Source organism: Manis pentadactyla, chromosome 11 (assembly GCF_030020395.1).
Source record: "Manis pentadactyla isolate mManPen7 chromosome 11, mManPen7.hap1, whole genome shotgun sequence".
Lineage (NCBI taxonomy): Eukaryota > Metazoa > Chordata > Mammalia > Pholidota > Manidae > Manis > Manis pentadactyla.
In genome coordinates this window covers 91,942,840-91,959,933 of record NC_080029.1, presented here as the reverse complement: position 1 = coordinate 91,959,933, position 17,094 = coordinate 91,942,840, and the positions used below count along the sequence as shown (strand labels likewise).

General features: G+C 40.7%; 1 protein-coding gene across 13 annotated transcripts in view; it reads right to left on the bottom strand.

Moving 5' to 3' along the window:
• The window catches only part of STARD9 (StAR related lipid transfer domain containing 9), a 156,337-nt gene that overhangs the window by 79,274 nt on the left and 59,969 nt on the right, over positions 1 to 17,094 (bottom strand). For 10 of the 13 annotated variants that reach the window (XR_008992579.1, XR_008992580.1, XR_008992581.1 and 7 more), the window contains exons 4-7: positions 14,502 to 14,618; positions 13,342 to 13,374; positions 13,191 to 13,252; positions 11,425 to 11,597 (exon numbers count right to left, since the gene is read on the bottom strand). Coding sequence is in view for 10 of the 13 variants with exons in the window: in XM_036923697.2 (XP_036779592.2) it covers positions 11,425 to 11,597; positions 13,191 to 13,252; positions 13,342 to 13,374; positions 14,502 to 14,618 (385 nt within the window). In the remaining 3 variants the exon portion in view is untranslated. The remainder of the gene's footprint in view (positions 1 to 11,424; positions 11,598 to 13,190; positions 13,253 to 13,341; positions 13,375 to 14,501; positions 14,619 to 17,094) is intronic. The other 3 variants (XM_057488740.1, XM_036923713.2, XM_057488742.1) reach the window with 2 other exon arrangements.

Genomic DNA, 17,094 nt, shown 5'->3' with positions numbered 1-17,094 from the left:
CAATTTAGTCCTGAAGTTATTAAGTGGAGCAGAGCAAGGCAGTCAATTGCATTAGGGCAAGGGGACCTGTGGTGACCTGTAGCAGGGGGCAGAGCCTACGAGGAGTGAGGAGGGCATCCACACAGAGGTAGCCTGGCACGACACAGCCTGAGCATGAGCAGGGTAAAGAGGGTATCTATGCAGAGGGAAGGCCTAACAGGAGAGTAGGGTAAGGAGGGTGACCACATGTGTGACAGCCTGGCACAGAAAGTCTGAGCCTGTGTGAACTGAGGGGGACTTCCCCACGCAGGGTGAGGAGCTGTGCATTTGTGGGGCAGCTGGCCATGGGAAGTCAGAGCCCTGGCACGGTAAGAAGGGCATCCCCCAGAGAGACTGGTGGGGTGAACGGGCTTTCCATGCAGGGGTGGGACGGGGGTGCAGCAAAGGGATATAAAGATCAGGAGGGGTACACAAGGCACCTGCACAGTGGGCTGGGGGCGGTATAGGTAGCCACAAGCAGAGCATGGAAACTGGGGCCTGTGCACAACTTCCTGTGGTGAGGGGGCCCAGCACAGGGTGCGGAAGCACAGCCATGCGAATCAGGCATCCACATAAGAGAAAGGACAGCAATGGCAAGGAAACTGATTAGACATGGAGGGGGCGGGTCAAAGAATTCCACTGTTAGATAAAGGAGTTACAAATATGGAAAGGGAGAAATCCAGAATGAGCCCTGTTGTGTTGGACTGCAACTGGGAGGTATGCTGGTGTGAATATGTATTATCTAGCTCTGTCCACTCAGAGGGACTAGGAGATTCAAATCTCAAAAGCAGTGAGTGCACACATAGATCCTGGTGTCTAAATACTACTGTCTAATAAAAAAGACCAGGGGACCTGGGAGAAATGGCTGATTCCAGGACTGGCAGGAAAAGTAGAAGAGCATGGAACACCTTATGCCAGAAAGCAAGTAAGTGCTCAAAGAGTGAGAGTGATATGTCAAAATGTCACAGAAGCACACTTGAAAGGGATTCTATTGACTAAACCTGGGGTAATTTGAGTATCAAAACAAAAAATAATAGAAACAAAAGGTAATGACTGAATAAAATAGGAAAAGCATGACTCTACACTGACAAAAACAAATTAAAGTTAGATGAAGATAGGATATGTATAATGGTTTCACAGTACCGTCCACAAAATAGTTGATTACAGAAGGAAAATGGTAATTTCAGAGTGAAGAAACCTGATAGATACTATATTAAGTGATGAAGTTAAAAATCATGAGTAATGGAAGTATCAAGAGACAAAGAAAGACATTACATAATGATAAAGGGGTCAGTCCAACAAGAGGATATAAATATTACAAATATCTATGCACCCAATACAGGAGCACCTACATTATGTGAAACAAATATTAACAGAATTAAAGGGGGAAAGAGAACACAATACATTCATTTTAGCAGACTTCAAAACACCATTCACTCCAAAGAACAGATCAACCAGACAGAAAATAAGTAAGGACACAGAGGCATTGAACAATACATTAGAACAGATGGACCTAATGGACAGCTACAGAACACTCCACCCAAAAGCAGCAGGATACACATTCTTCTCAAGTGCACATGGAACATATACCAGTATAGATCATTACTAGGCCAAAAAAAGAGCCTCAGTACATTAAAAAAGATTGAAATTGTACCAACTAGTTTTTCAGACCAAAAAGGTCTGAGAAACTATAAAATGAAAAAGCCCACAAACACATGGAGGCTTAACAACATGCTCCTAAATAATCAATGGATCAATGAACAAATTAAAACAGAGATTAAGCAACATATGGAGACAAATGAAAAAAAACAGCACAACGCCCCAACTTCTGTGGAATGAAGTGAAGGTAGGTCTAAGAGGAAAGTATATAGCAATCAAGGCATATTTAAAGAAGGAAGAACAATCCCAAATGAATAGTCTAAATTCACAATTATTGAAACTGGAAAAAGAAGAACAAATGAGGCCCAATGTCAGCAGAAGGAGGGACATAATACAGATCAGAGAAGAAATAAATAAAATTGGGAAGAATAACACAATAGAAAAAATTAATAAAACTAAGAGCTGGTTCTTTGAGAAAATAAACAAAACAGATAAACACCTAGACAGACTCATTAAGAAAAAAAGAGAATCTACACACAAACAGAATCAGAAATGAAAAAGGGAAAATCAAAACGGACACACACACAAAAAAAGAATTATTAGAGAATCCTGTGAAAAACAATATCCTAATAAAATGAATAACCTAGAAGAAATGGATGACTTTCTAGAAAACGACAACCTTCTAAGGCTGACCCAGGAAGAAACAGAAAATCTGAATAGACCAATTACAGCAAAGAAATTGAACTGGTAATTAAAAAACTACGCAAGAACACAACCCCGGGCCAGATGGATTCACCACTGAACTTTATCAGACATTTAGGGAAGATATAATACCCATTCTTGTTAAAGTTTTCCAAAAAATAGAACAAAAGGGAATACTTCCAAACTCATTTTATGAAGCCAGCATCACTCTAATACTAAAAGCAGGCAAAGACACCATGAAAAAAGAAAACTACAGAACAATACCCTGATGAACGTAGATACAAAAATACTCAACAAAATATTAGCAAACCAAATTTAAAAATACATCGAGAAGATCATACACCATGATCAAGCAGGATTAATTCCAGGGATGCAAGGATGGTACAACATTTGAAAATCCATCAATATCATCCACCACATCAACAAAAAGGACAAAAACCATATGATCATGTCCATAGATGCTCAAAAAACATTCGACAAAATTCAACATCCATTCATGATAAAAACTCTCAACAAAATGGGTATAGAGGGCAAGTACCTCAACATATATGACAAACCCACAGCCAACATCAGCGAGAAGCTGAAAGCATTTCCCCTAAGATCGGGAACAAGACAAGGATGCCCACTCTCCCCACTTTTATTCAAAATAATTCTGGAGGTCCTACCCACAGCAATCAGACAACACAAAGAAATAAAAGGCATTCAGATTGGAAAGGAAGAAGTTAAACTGTCATTGTTTGCAGATGACATGACACTGTACATAAAAAACCCTAAAGAATCCACTCCAAAACTACTACATCTAATATCTGAATTCAGCAAAGTTGCAGAATACAAAATTAATACACAGGAATCTGTTGCATTCCTATACACTAATGATGAACTAGCAGAAAGAGAAATCAGGAAAACAATTCCATTCACAATTTCATCAAAAAGAATGAAATACCTAGGAATAAACCTAACCAAGGAAATAAAAGACCTATACTTTGAAAACTACAAGACGCTCATGAGAGAAATTAAAGATACCAATAAATGGAAACACATCCCATATTCATGGATAAGAATTAATATTGTCAAAATGGCCATCCTGCCCTGCATAAAGCAACCTAGAGATTCAACGCAATCCCTATCAAAATACCAATAGCATTCTTCAATGAACTAGAGCAAATAGTTCTAAAATTGATATGGAACGACAAAAGACCCTGAATAGCCAAAGAAATTCTGAGAAGGAAGAATAAAGCAGGGGGGATCTTGCTTCCCAACTTCAAGCTCTACTACAAAGCCACAGTAATCAAGGTACTGCCACAATAACAGACCCATAGACCAGTGGAACAGAATAGAGGGTCCAGATATTAATCCAAGCATATATGGTCAATTAATATACAATTATGGAGCCATGGATACACAATGGAGAAATGACAGCCTCTTCAACAGCTGGTGTTGGCAAAACTGGACAGCCACATGTAATAGAATGAAACTGGATCATTGTCTAACCCCATATACAAAAGTAAACTCAAAATCGATCAAATACCTGAATGTAACTCTTAAAACCATAAAACTCTTAGAAGACAAAGATTCAAGATGGCGGCATGAGAGGTGAGACAGAGAACTCCTCCCAAAACCACAAATAGTATGAAAATATAGTTAATTAATACAACTAACCCTAAAACAGCAACAAGAGAGAAGGCTGAACCAGACTGCATACAGACCTCACGAACAGAGCAGACCTCACGAAACAGGGTAATGTACGAAAGCCTTAATCCAGTGGGACCCAAGACCTTCCCCCACCCCAGCTCACCGGTGGGAGGAAGAGAAATAGAGCAGGGAGGGGGTGGAAGCTTGGGTCCGCTGAACACCTAGCCCTGGAGATCTGCTTTGTGAGCAGAAACCTATATTGTGTGGTGCTCTGCACGTTGGGGAGATCAGACAGGCAGAGTGCTTGAGAGACTGAGATTCCAGCCATTTGTGGAGGATGGGATCCACATCCGACTGCTCTGTGTCAGAGGAAAGGCAGGCAGTCTAAGAAGCTTCCTAGCAGCGAGAGGGCTGCTGAAGGAGCGGGATTTGCATGGAGCTTGCTGCACGTGAGAAGGGAGAACTGGACAAGGTTGTCTGGGTGCGCTCTGCCCAGCTGGTTGGGAACTTTGAGGAGCTTCAGGTGCTCCATCCCCCTGGCTGCCTACTCAGCTCCGAGGCCCCCAATGTGACATGCAGGCTGCTGCGCCTTCCTCCTAGTCTGCCGGCACCGGTTCACAAACTAGCAGTCACTGTGCTGGCATCTAGCCAGCCAGAGGGGGCCCCACCTACAACAGCTAGACACAAAGCACAGAGGCTTCAACTGTGTGCTTGGCCCACTGGCTCTGATTACTGGAGACAGGCACCACAGGTGAGAATCGAAAAACAGATATTTCCTCCCCCCAGGAAGCAGCTCCACTCCCCTATAACCCCCAACCTCACTCTAGGGGCTGAGCAGCTCCAGAGACTGGAGCTTCTGGTCACTAATGGGCACCACACAGAAATATGAAACATCAAAAGAACATGGTTCAGACCGAAATCTCACAAACCCCCCAAAAAGGGCCAAATGAAACTGAACTCACCAATCTTCCTGAAAGAGAGTTCAAAATAAAAATTATAAACATGCTTATGGAGGTACAGAAAAATACTCAAGAACTCAGGAACGAATTTAAGTCAGAGAGTCAATCATTAGGAAATGCCATATCTGAAATGAAACATACAATAGAGGGATTTAAAAGCAGATTAGATGCAGTAGAACAGACAGTAAATGGAATAGAAATTAGAGAAGAGGAAAAACAAAAAAACTTAGGCACAAAGAGAATAAAGAATCTCTAAGAATGACAGAATGTTGAGAGAATCATGTGACCAACCCAAATGGAACAATATTCATATTATACGGGTACCAAAGGAAGAAGAAGAGAGAGAAAAGGATAGAAAGCGTCACTGAGGAGATAATTGCAAAAAACTTCCCCAATCTGGGGAAGGAGAAAATCTCTCAAGCCATGGAGGTGCACAGATCTCCGAACACAAGGGACCCAAGGAGGACAACATCAAGACATATAATAATTAAAATGGCAAAGATCAAGGATAAGGACAGGCTTTTAAAAGTAGCTAGAGAGAGAAAAATGAACACATACAAAGGAAAACCCATCAGACTATCATCAGACTTCTCAACAGAAACTTTACAGGCCAGAAGGGAGTGGCATGATATATTTAAAGCAATGAAGCCTAAGAGCCTTGAGCCAAGAATACTCTACCTGGCAAGGTTATCATTTAAATTTGAAGGAGGGATTCAACAATTTCCAGATAAGCAAAAGCTGAGAGAATTTACCTCCCACAAACCACCTCTACAGTGCATTTTGGAGAGACTGTTATAGAGGGAAGTATTCCTAAGGCTAAATAGCTGTCACCAGGGGAAATAAAGCCACAGCAAAGAAAGTAGAACAATTAATTACTAAGCAGATGCAAAATGAAATCAACTACCCCCAAAGTCAATCAAGGGATAGACAAAGAGTAGAGAATATGATAGCTAATATATAAAGAATGGAGGAGGAAGAAAAAGGAGGAAAAAAAAAAGAACCTTTAGGTTGTGTTTATAATAGCATACTAAGTGAGTTAAATTAGACTGTTAAATAGTAAGGGAATTACCCTTGAACCTTTGGTAACCACGAATCTGAAGCCTGCAATGGCAATATGTACCTACCTATCAATAATCACCCTAAATGTAAATGATCTGAATGCACCAATCAAAAGACACAAAGTCATTGAATGGATAAAAAAACAAGACCCATCTATATGCTGCCTACAAGGGACTCACTTCAAACCCAAAGACATACACAGACTGAAAGTAAAGGGATGGAAAAAGATATTTCACACAAACAATAGGGAGAAAAAAGCAGAGGTTGCAGTACTTGTATCAGACAAAACAGACTTCAAAACAAACAAAGTAACAAGAGACAAAGAAGGACATTACATAATGATAAAGGGGTCAGTTCAACAAGAGGATATAAATACTATAAATATCTATGCACCCAACATGTCACCTACATATGTGAAACAAATACTAACAGAATTAAAGGGGGAAATAGAATGCAATGGATTCATTTTAGGAGACTTAAACACACCACTCACTCCAAAGGACAGATCAACCAGACAGAAAATAAGTAGGACACAGAGGCACTGAACAATGTATTGGAACAGTTGGACCTAATGGACATCTACCGAACACTCCATCCAAAAGCAACAGAATACACATTCTTCTCAAGAATAGACCATATACTAGGCCACAAAAAGAGACTCAGTAAATTCAAAAAGCTTGAAAAATGAACAAATGGGACTACATCAAGCTAAAAAGCTTCTGTACAGCAAAGGACACCATCAGCAGAACAAAAAGGCATCCTACAGTATGGGAGAATATATTTGTAAATGACATATCTGACAGGTGGTTAACATCCAAAATATATAAGGAACTCACTCACCTCAACACCTAAAAACCCAACAACCCTATTAAAATGGGCAGATGATATGAACAGACACTTCTACAAATAAGAAATTCAGATGGCCAACAGGCACATGAAAAAATGCTCCACATTGCTAATTATCATGGAAATGCAAATTAAAACCACAATGAGATATCACCTCACACCAGTTAGGATGGCCAGCATAGAAAAGCCTAGGAACAACAAATGCTGGTGAAGATGCGGAGAAAGGGAAACCTTCCTACACTGTTGGTGGGAATGTAAACTAGTTCAACCATTGTGGAAAGCAATATAGAGGTTCCTCAAAAAAATAAAAATAGAAATACCATTTGACCTGGGAATTCCACTCCTAGGAATCTGCCCAAAGAAAACAACTTCTCAGATTCAAATAGACAATATGCACCCCTATGTTTATTGCAGCACTATTTACAATAGCCAAGATATGGAAGCAACCTAAGTGTCCATCAGCAGATGAATGGATAAGGAAGATGTGGTACATATACACAATGGGATACTATTCAGCCATAGGAAAGAAACAAATCCTACCATTTGCAACAATATGGAGCTGTAGGGTATTATGTTCAGTGAAATAAGTCAGGCAGAGAAAGACAAGGACAAGTACCAAATGATTTCTCTCATTTGAAGAGTATAACAATGAAGCAAAACTGAAGGATCAAAATAGCAGCAGACTCACAGACTCCAAGAAGGGACTAGTGGTTACCAAAGGGGAGGGGTGGGGGAGGGCAGGTGGGGAAGGGGACTGTGGGGTATCATGATTGGTACACATGGTCTGTGGGGTCACGGGGAAGACAGTGTAGCTCAGAGAAGACAAACAGGGACTCTGTGGCATCTTATTACACTGATGGACACTGACTGCAATGGGGTATGGGGGAGACTCGATAATATGGGTGAATGTAATAAGCACATTGTTTTTCTTGTGAAACCTTCATAAGAGTGTATATCAATGATACCTTAAAAAAAGTCATGAGTAAATGGAGAAATCAAAATTGTGCACCAAGTTCATGAAAACCAAAGAGAGACTGAGGAACCCTTCTGGCTGAAGAACACTAGAGAAATACCCCTAACTAAATGCAATCCATGATTCTCAAATGGACAATTATTGGGACTATTAGGGAAACTTAAGTTGGTCCTAATAATTAGATTACAGTAATGTGTCAAAGTTAATTTCCTGATTTTGATGACTGTGTTATAATTCTATAGGAGAGTATTCTTAACCATAGAAAAAACATCCTAAAATAACCAGAAGAAATGGGTCATTAGGTTGGCAATTTACTCATAAATGACTCAAGAAAAAAGTTCATTCTGCTGTACCTTCAACGTCTTCAAGTTTGATTTGTTTCAAAATTTGAAAATAAATACTTAGAAAACTAAGAAAAAAAAGAGAATTCCCTTGATATGCTAAGGCAGTTAAGTGCTTTTCAAAGTTGGCCCACAGAGGGGGGCCAGTTTTCATACTGTTATTTGTGTACTATGAACTAAGTATAGAAATTTGAGTGTTAGAAATTTTTATAACAATATGAAAGAGTGATTTTCTTTTGAATCTAGTAAAGAATTTGGGTTCATAATTAAGATGTCATTTTTACTTTCCTAGTAATTATATTTATTTGATTGAAGTACTGGTTTGCCACAGATCGGAAAGTCTTGAAAAAACTGGTCCTTCACTACAGACAATTTGCAAATTGAGTGAGTGATAGAGTATTTATATAAAAACAAAGGCTATTACAAACATCACACTTAATGGTAGTATGCTGAAGCATTTCCCTGGTAGCAAGACTAAATAATGTTGCCATTTTTACTTAATATGGCACTAGAGGAGGTCCTATTCAGTGCAAAAGGCAAGGGAGAAAAAATGTGTAAGAATTAAAAAGGAAAAAAAAAATCCTCAGACTAAGTATACAGAAAATACAAAATAATTTTTTTCAGAATCCCAACTACCTACCTCTAATTCCTCCTGCTTTGTACCCATCCGTTGTTAAGATAAAGGCCAAATCTAAAATACAGTAATTGTCTTTGTCTCACTTAGAGATCACTTTCAGCCCAGTAACCAGTGGCCAGTGGCCTCTTGTGTGCGCTTTGGGCAGGACCCTGAACATTTCAGCTAAATCTCTCATCTAATTAATCAACTTTTTAATGGAAAGTAACAGACTATCCATGTCCTTTACTTGGATTAAGGCAGCTATCAAATTCCAGCTCATAATTCTGAACTGGAATTACAAATTCTTTAAAGGCCTTCTATTTTCACATTTCCCATGGCACCCTGGATAGTATAGACATTTAGTAGATACTCAATAAATTCCTCTAGAACTGATTTAAAAGCAGAAACTGCTTTTTCACTTGGGAATTATATTCACAAGAATGTATAAGCCTGAATATATATATATATATATATGTGTGTGTGTGTGTGTGTATATATATATACACACACACACACACACATAAAGAGAGAGAGGCCTACAGGCAGATGGACAATATAAAGAAAGCAAACATTTAATAACTGAAAATGAAAAGTTTGCTATAATGTCACCAGAGGATAGTGATGGGAATAACAAAATTCAGTGTGACTATTCAGGGTCTTAGCTTCTGTGGGGTAAATGGAAGTTTTCACCCAGCGTTTACAGAATTTCCTGCCTGGCCTCAGTCCATTTACATACCACTGTGTGTTTACTGCAGCAGAGCCTCTGGTTGATCCAGGGCAAGGGGTGGAAAAAAAACAGCCATTCTCTCCTCCCCTCCCTTTCTGGTACCTAATCGGTCTGGTGCCAGTCAGTCACCACAGCCCCACCGATGGTGTTCCTGCTGGAAAAGGCAGGCGGGGGGGTGGGGGGGGACAGTCGTGAGTCACAGCTGGAGGGGACGGACAGAGCTCGCAAAATCCAGGAAGCTGTGAGCAATTAAAACTCCTTCTCCCAACCTGGCCTTCCCCTTGTCCTCCGCTGGTTTCATCGGATTCATAAGGAACTTGCCTGGGCCAGGAACACCCTTCCTGCCAGTGGAGCTACAGCTTCCAAGGCTAACTCTATACTACTGGAACTCACAGCTCTTTCACTAAGAAATAGGAGGAATGTTCACCTGAATTTGCAATGATTTGAGTAACGTCCAGACCAACTTTAAGAAACATGTAACTAAAAGAACCTAAGAGGCTTTTTGCTGGTTTAGAATTGGCATCCAAAAGAGCCCATAGATTTTAGTCTTGTTCCTGTCACTGACCTTGGATATATGACCCAAACTGTACTGACCTTGCATGAGTTACCTTCTCTGGGTTTCAGATACCATGCCAGTCAAAGAACCTATCACTGTAGGTCTCCTCAACATACAGGATTCTGTCTCTCCTTTCTGCCAGTCCTAGGCAAGGTTCCCAGCTCCAACCCTGCCCCAACTAGGTGCGTGGCTTTGGGAATGTCCCTTAACTTCTTCCAAACTTTATTTTACCTTCTGTGCAATGAGGACATTCGAACTATGTCTCAGGTCTCCTCTAATTACTCCCCCCACCCCACATCTACATACAAACACTTTAAAATAAATAAAAAGATGAAAAATTCTGACACTACTGCATCAACTCCTGGTCCACCTCCAAAGTACTGCTTGACACAGCAATGTATATCCACACAGTTTTACGGACCAAACTCCAAATGGCTTCCAGCAAAGTACATTTGTGTTGCTGTTTCCAGGCTGCCATTTATAATGAAACATTTGGGAAAAGGCACAGGCAGCAGAATCAGTGATTGGCACACCTACTGGGTCATCTATTAGCCATGCCCTCATCAGTAAAGAGACCAGATCTTGATCTTTCACTTCCATCTCCTTGTCAGAATTAAATTAGCATATTGCTTAGGGAATAGCAACGTACCATTTATATGTTTACTCCTTATAAGTGGCCTGAAAGGGTAAAAACTTACTCCACAAAAGAATGCACCTGTTGGTACTTAATAGCAAGACTAGCCTAATGAACTAAGCAGCTGGTACCAAACACCAAATATCACTGCTTGATGAGAAAGCAATTCAGACCCTGTCCAATGTCTGACATCTCCCCATCTCCCTGATTGTCACCACCAATGGAAGAGAAAATACCCCCCAAAAGAGACTGGCTGACCTGGGTGTCAGGCCATGCCCTGCTGGATCTGGCACCACAGATGCAAACTTCTTCCATGCCACTTTCTTCCTCTTTCACCATGCTTTAGACACGCTGACCTCCTTGAAACCACCAATCTTCTCTTGGGGCTCTGGCTCATGCTGTTCCCTCTACCTCAAACACTCTTACCCTAGCTATGCCACTCTTTACATATATCCCTTACATGGCTCCTGTATCCCATCAGGGTTCAACTTAAAATGTTACCTCCTCAGAGAAGCTAACCACCCATGCGGATGGGTGGCCTACACTGCCTAGTGTTCTTTTCCATCACTACATCTATTTATCTTTTTAGCCTTTATCTCAACTGTAATTAAGTTCTTGTTTTCTGACTCATTCTCACTAGACTGTCAGTTTGTGTGTGAGAGCAGGACTGTCTTTTCTATTTATTGGTACATATCTCACATCTCGTACAGCAGCTGGCATACAGTGAGTATTCATTATACATTTGTTGAATGAATTACTGACCATTAGGAAAATTCCCAGGCTTCAGGTTGGTCTCAGACCTCCAGGACCACAGTGGCTCACCTTGGACATAGGGTCCCATCTCTGGGTGCTCCCTGACCCGCAGGGTATAGGACTTTTTTTGATCAGATCGTTTCAACAGATCCCGCACACGTTCATTATATATTTCCAGAAAACTGAAAACATGTAGAAAAAAGCACATAATTAGATTTTGAAAGATGATGACATCTTTTCAAAATTAGATTGTGAAAAAATGAAATAATTAGATTTTGAAAAAAGTGAGAAAAACACTAAGCCAAGAATCAGAAGGTCCTAGTTCTGGCTCTAGTTCTACTCCGACACTCTTAAGACCTTGATCGCACAGGGGATCCCCTTTGAGTCTCTTTCTGCATGTGTACAACAGGGTTTCTGCATTGGCTGTCATCACTTCACAGTTTCAGGTCTACACTTTCAGTGCTGATTCAAATTCTTTCTTCAAGAGGCCACTTTGGCATGGTTTTAGGGTTTGCCGCCACCGGCCTGTGCCTTAGGCCACCAGAGCAGAGTCTGCAGGTTTGTTTCTTGGTTTTCAAATGTGATCTCTGAGCTCTATTGTTCTGTGAGGCACCTTAAGGGCTACTGCTGAGCAATGAGGGAAGCTAAGTGAGAAGGGTTCTGGTCCCCATCCCTAATTTAAGTAGGGTAGTTCCCATTTTACCTGTTATATACACTGGGGTTCTGTTTAAGATATGCTGTATCTTACACTACGTACTGGCATTTTATTCCTTTTTAAAATAAAAACATAGCTGAAATTCTTAATTAAAATCAGTGAACTTTTGTTAAACAAAAAAGCTGACTTTCTCACACAAACATCTTCCTCTCCAGAACATGAATGCTTGCCTGCAGAGCCAGCAGCCAGAAAAAAAAGACTCCAGCTCAAAGCTGAACTCTATGCACATTCTCCTTATCAACAGTTTTTCCTTAACTTTCTTATATTTGGACATAGGAACCCCAGATGTCTCTTAGAATAGTGGTTTCAAGAGTTCATGGACAAACATTTCATATATATGTATGTTTATACATACCCACAACACACAGATTTGCAAATTTTTACTTTGAAAACTTAAAAAATATAAAAATAATGTTCATAATCATTTAATTTTTTAAAAGCTCATTTATTCTTTTTGGGGGTGATAAAAATGTTCTGGAATTAGAAAATGAGGATGGATATTGGAAAACCTTGTAAATATAAAAACAATCACTGAACTATTATACTTTAAAAGTATGAATAAACATGTGAATTATACTTCATTTTTTAAAGATTTTTTTTTAGAAAAGAACTTGAACAACAACAAAAATACATAGAATACAGAAAATTAAGGGCAACTGGTAATCTTCCACCAACATTATCACTAACTAGTGGTTAAAACTTCATCTTGGAGTAGCCAGCAGTAGTCTGGGAACTAGAGTTTGGGAACTACTGACCTAGAGAACAACCCAGCAGGGGGCTGGAAGAGAAATTCCAAAAACTAGTATGAAACTATATAGAGAGTGAAGGAAAGGAAACCATACAGACAGGGAAATGGGTCCACAGGACTCACCTCGTTGTTAAACCTGACAATAGGAATTAAGGTTCCTATACCCCAAAGACCTAAGTATGTTTCTCACCTCCCTGTACTGCAAGATGGTTTTTCTCCATTCCTCTGGATGAGTAATGCTATAATTGAACATGCTAGAATTTGGAGTACAAACAGAAAAATTTTAGGCCCAAGAGCCTGATGGGTCCTTACCTTACTTTTATCCTACAGGAGGAAGGCAGTGGGGGATAGTCCTCCTCTCTGATGAAGAGACCCTGCACAAAAAGGAGGGCTAGAGTTTCACTGAAGGAAGTAAACAGAGGAAACCTACTTTGAGAGGATCCAGTCAAAAGAGAGTCTATACCTCACATATACGCGGCGTCAGCCCAACAGAGGCCTGGAAAACAGATGAAAGGAAATCTTTACTGTTCTTGCATGGAGATGCTCTCCCCCAACACCCAGAAACCATTCTCAGCAGGAAGATAGGCACATTTGCTCCTTGTGATGCCCTCTTCACTTCAGGCAGGTTCACTGGTGGTAAGCAGAAAACTACTGGCCATGGCGCTCAGGAGAAGTTGTGAGAAGGAAGAGAGGAGAGGCTATCAAGCCCAGGGACTTGCTTTCATGCAGGGAAGGTTACATCCTTCTTGGATAAACCCCCTCTACCACTGTGGTCCCACCCAGAACCCTACCTCCCATTCCTGCACACACAGGAGGACTACAGTATGTGGGTGTTCAAAATACACATTGAGAGAGAAGTGGCTTCTTTTTTCATCCTGGATCCAGTGCTAACTTATGCTCAGGTTAAGCGCTTTAAATGTTTCAGGTTAGTGGGCATTTTTTTCTCTTAATTTCAAATACATGAAATCACACTAAACATGGACATAGTAAGCAACAGGCAGCAGGACTAATCTTTCAGGAGGAATCATGTCCTAGAGAATGTCCCTGTGCAGTGTTGTCACCAGCCCCACCAGTTTATCTCACCAGGGTACTTTCAAACCTAAAACAAAGAGGTATTAAGAACTCTCCCTTCCTAATTTTCCATAATAAAGGGAGGCTTTCATAAGTCCTACCCTCTTTCTGAAAGCTCCCATCCCAATAACAGTTCTCCTGCTTATTTCTAACTTCCAGGTCTAACACACACTGCCCAATTTCTGCATAGCCCTATCTAGCACTTAATATTCAGCCCTGGTCTTGACCACAGCAAAATTACTAAAACATTTTAAGTGATGAACTTAGAAATGATCCGAGAAATTCAGAAGGACTGACAAGATCTGCTTCATCAAAGCGAGTTGTAAAATTCTAAGGTCCTTCAGAGTTTAATAAGAGGAGCTAATTAATCCAAGTTTACCTTTCAATTTAAGTGCTGAGAAACCCACTCTTAATACAGAAGAGGGTCCATTAAATCTTATCAAAGTTGACTGACTAGGAAACTCACATTCTACCTTTCAGTGGCAAGAACAAGGCAACCTTCAGGCTTGCAGTAGCTTTAGGAAGATACCACATTTCAATACCAGTACTCACAGGGGTCCCCAGCATGGTGTAGGTCTTCCCAGAGCCTGTCTGACCATAGGCAAAAAGGCATATGTTGTAGCCTTTGGCAGCACCAGACAGTACTTCAGTCCCCAAATCCCTGAACACCTGTAACAATAAAAGTAGAGAGCACATCACTGTGGTCCTTCCCATAACAGATTCAGGGACCATTTTTGTATCATCAGTGACTAGCACTGTACCCAGCATACAGTAATTTTTTTAAGAATATGTGAAATGGAGATTGGCTTAAAGATGGTGGCATGAGAGGTGAGACAGAAACCTCCTCCCAAAACCATATATAATATGAAAATATAACAAATACAACCAATACTGAAAGAGCAACAGGAAAAAAGGCTGCAGCAGACTGCCTATATCAGGGGAAAAGAGCAGACCTCACAGAAAAGGGTAAAGTAGCAAAGCCCTGATCCAGAGGAATGCAAGCCCTTCCCCCACCCCAACTCACCAGGCAGGAGGGAGAGAAATGGAACAGGGAGGGAGAGGAGGCCTAGGACTGTTGAACACCCAGCTCTGGAGATCTGCTCTGGGAGGATGAACCTACATACATGGTGCTCTGGAGATTAGTGGGGTTGGAAAGCTAAGATGGGCAGACTACTTGGAGACTGAGATTCCAGCTGCTTGTGGAGAACAGGTACCCACTACCAGCCGCTCTGGGACAAAAGAAAGACAGTCTGAGAGACTTCCTAACAGTGAGAGGGCTGATAAAGGGACAACGACTGCACAGAGCTTGCTTTTCAGGAGAAAGGACAGGTGGACAAAATTGTCCTGATGCACTCATCCAGGCAGGTTGGGAACTTTCAGGAGCTTCAGGCGCTCCATCTCCTGACTGGCAATGCAGCTACAAGACCCCGTCACCACAATAAGCAGACTGCTATTCCTTCCTCATGGCTGGAACTGGCTTGCAACTGGCTGGACCCGTCATTGCACCAGGCCAACCAGAGGGCGGTTCCACCTATGGCAGCTACAAGTACATAGCATATAGGCTCCTCTCTGTGTGCTAGGCCCACTGGACTTGGCGGTGGAGGCAGGCACTGCTGCTGGGAAGCAGGAAAGAACACTTTCCTGCCAGCAGGCACCAGTACCACAAGCCTGTTGCCCCTGCCATTGCTCCAGGGGCTCAGCAGCTCCAGAGAATAGAGCTTCTGGACACTAGAGGGCACCATGTACAAATATGAAACATCAAAGGAACCTGGTTCAAAACAAAATCCCACAAACACCAGAAAGGGGGCCAAGAGAAACTGAACTCACCAATCTTTGTGAAAGAGATTTCAAAATAAAAATCATAAACATGCTCACGGAGCTACAGAAAAATATTCAAAAACTCAGGGAGGAATTCAAGAATGAGATAGAAAATTTGAAAAATACAGTATCCGAAATAAAACATACAATGGAGGGACTTAAAAGCAGATTAGATGAAGTAGAGGAGATGGTAAATGATACAGAAATTAGAGAATAGGACTACAAAGAAGCTGAAACACAGAGAGAAAAAAGGATCTCTAGGAATGAAAGAATATTGAGAGAACTGTATGACCTATCCAAAGGGAACAATATTCACATTATAAGGGTACCAGAAGAAGAAGAGAGAGAAAAAGGGATAGAGAGTATTTTTGAGGAGGTAAGTGCCGAAAAATTCCCCAATCTGGGGAAGGAGAATAGTCTCTCAGGCCATGGAAGTACACAGATCTCCCAACACAAGGGACCCAAGGAAGACAATACCAAGACATATAATAATTAAAATGGCAAAGATCAAGGATAAGGACAGAGTATTAAAACCAGATGGAGAGAGCAAAAAGGTCACGTACAAAGGAAAACACATTAGACCATCATCAGACTTCTTAGCAGAAACCTTAGGCCAGAAGGGAGTGGCATGATATATTTAATGCAATGAAGCAGAAGGGCCTCAAACCAAGAATACTCTACCAGCAAGATTATCATTTAAATTTGAAGGAAGGATTAACCAATTTCCAGACAAGAAAAGCTGAGAGAATTTACCTCCCACAAACTGTCCCTACAGTGTATTTTGGAGGGACTGCTACAGATGGAAGTGTTCCTAAGGCCAAATAGCTGTCACTAGAGAAAATAAAACCACAGTAAAAAAAAAGTATACCAATTAATTACTAAGCAAATGAAAAATTAAATAAACTACCCCCAAAGTCAGTCAAGGGATAGACAAAGTGTATAGAATATGATACCTAATATATAAAGAATAGAGAAGGATGAGAAAGGAGGGGGAAAAAAGGACTTTTATATTATGTTTGTAACAGCATACTAAATGAGTTAAGTTAGATTGTTAGATAGAAAAGAATCTGCCCTTGAACCTTAGGCAACCATAAATATAAAGATGGCAATGGCAATAAGTAGACACCTATCAATAATCATCCTAACTGTACATGGTCTGATTACACCAATCAAAAGATATAGACTCACTGAATAGATTTTTTTTAAAAAGACCCATCTGTATGCTGTCTCAAAGACACTCACTTCAAACCTAAAGACATACACAGACTAAAAGTGAAGGGATGGAACAAGATATTTCATGCAGCAAATACGGAGAAAAAAGAAGGAG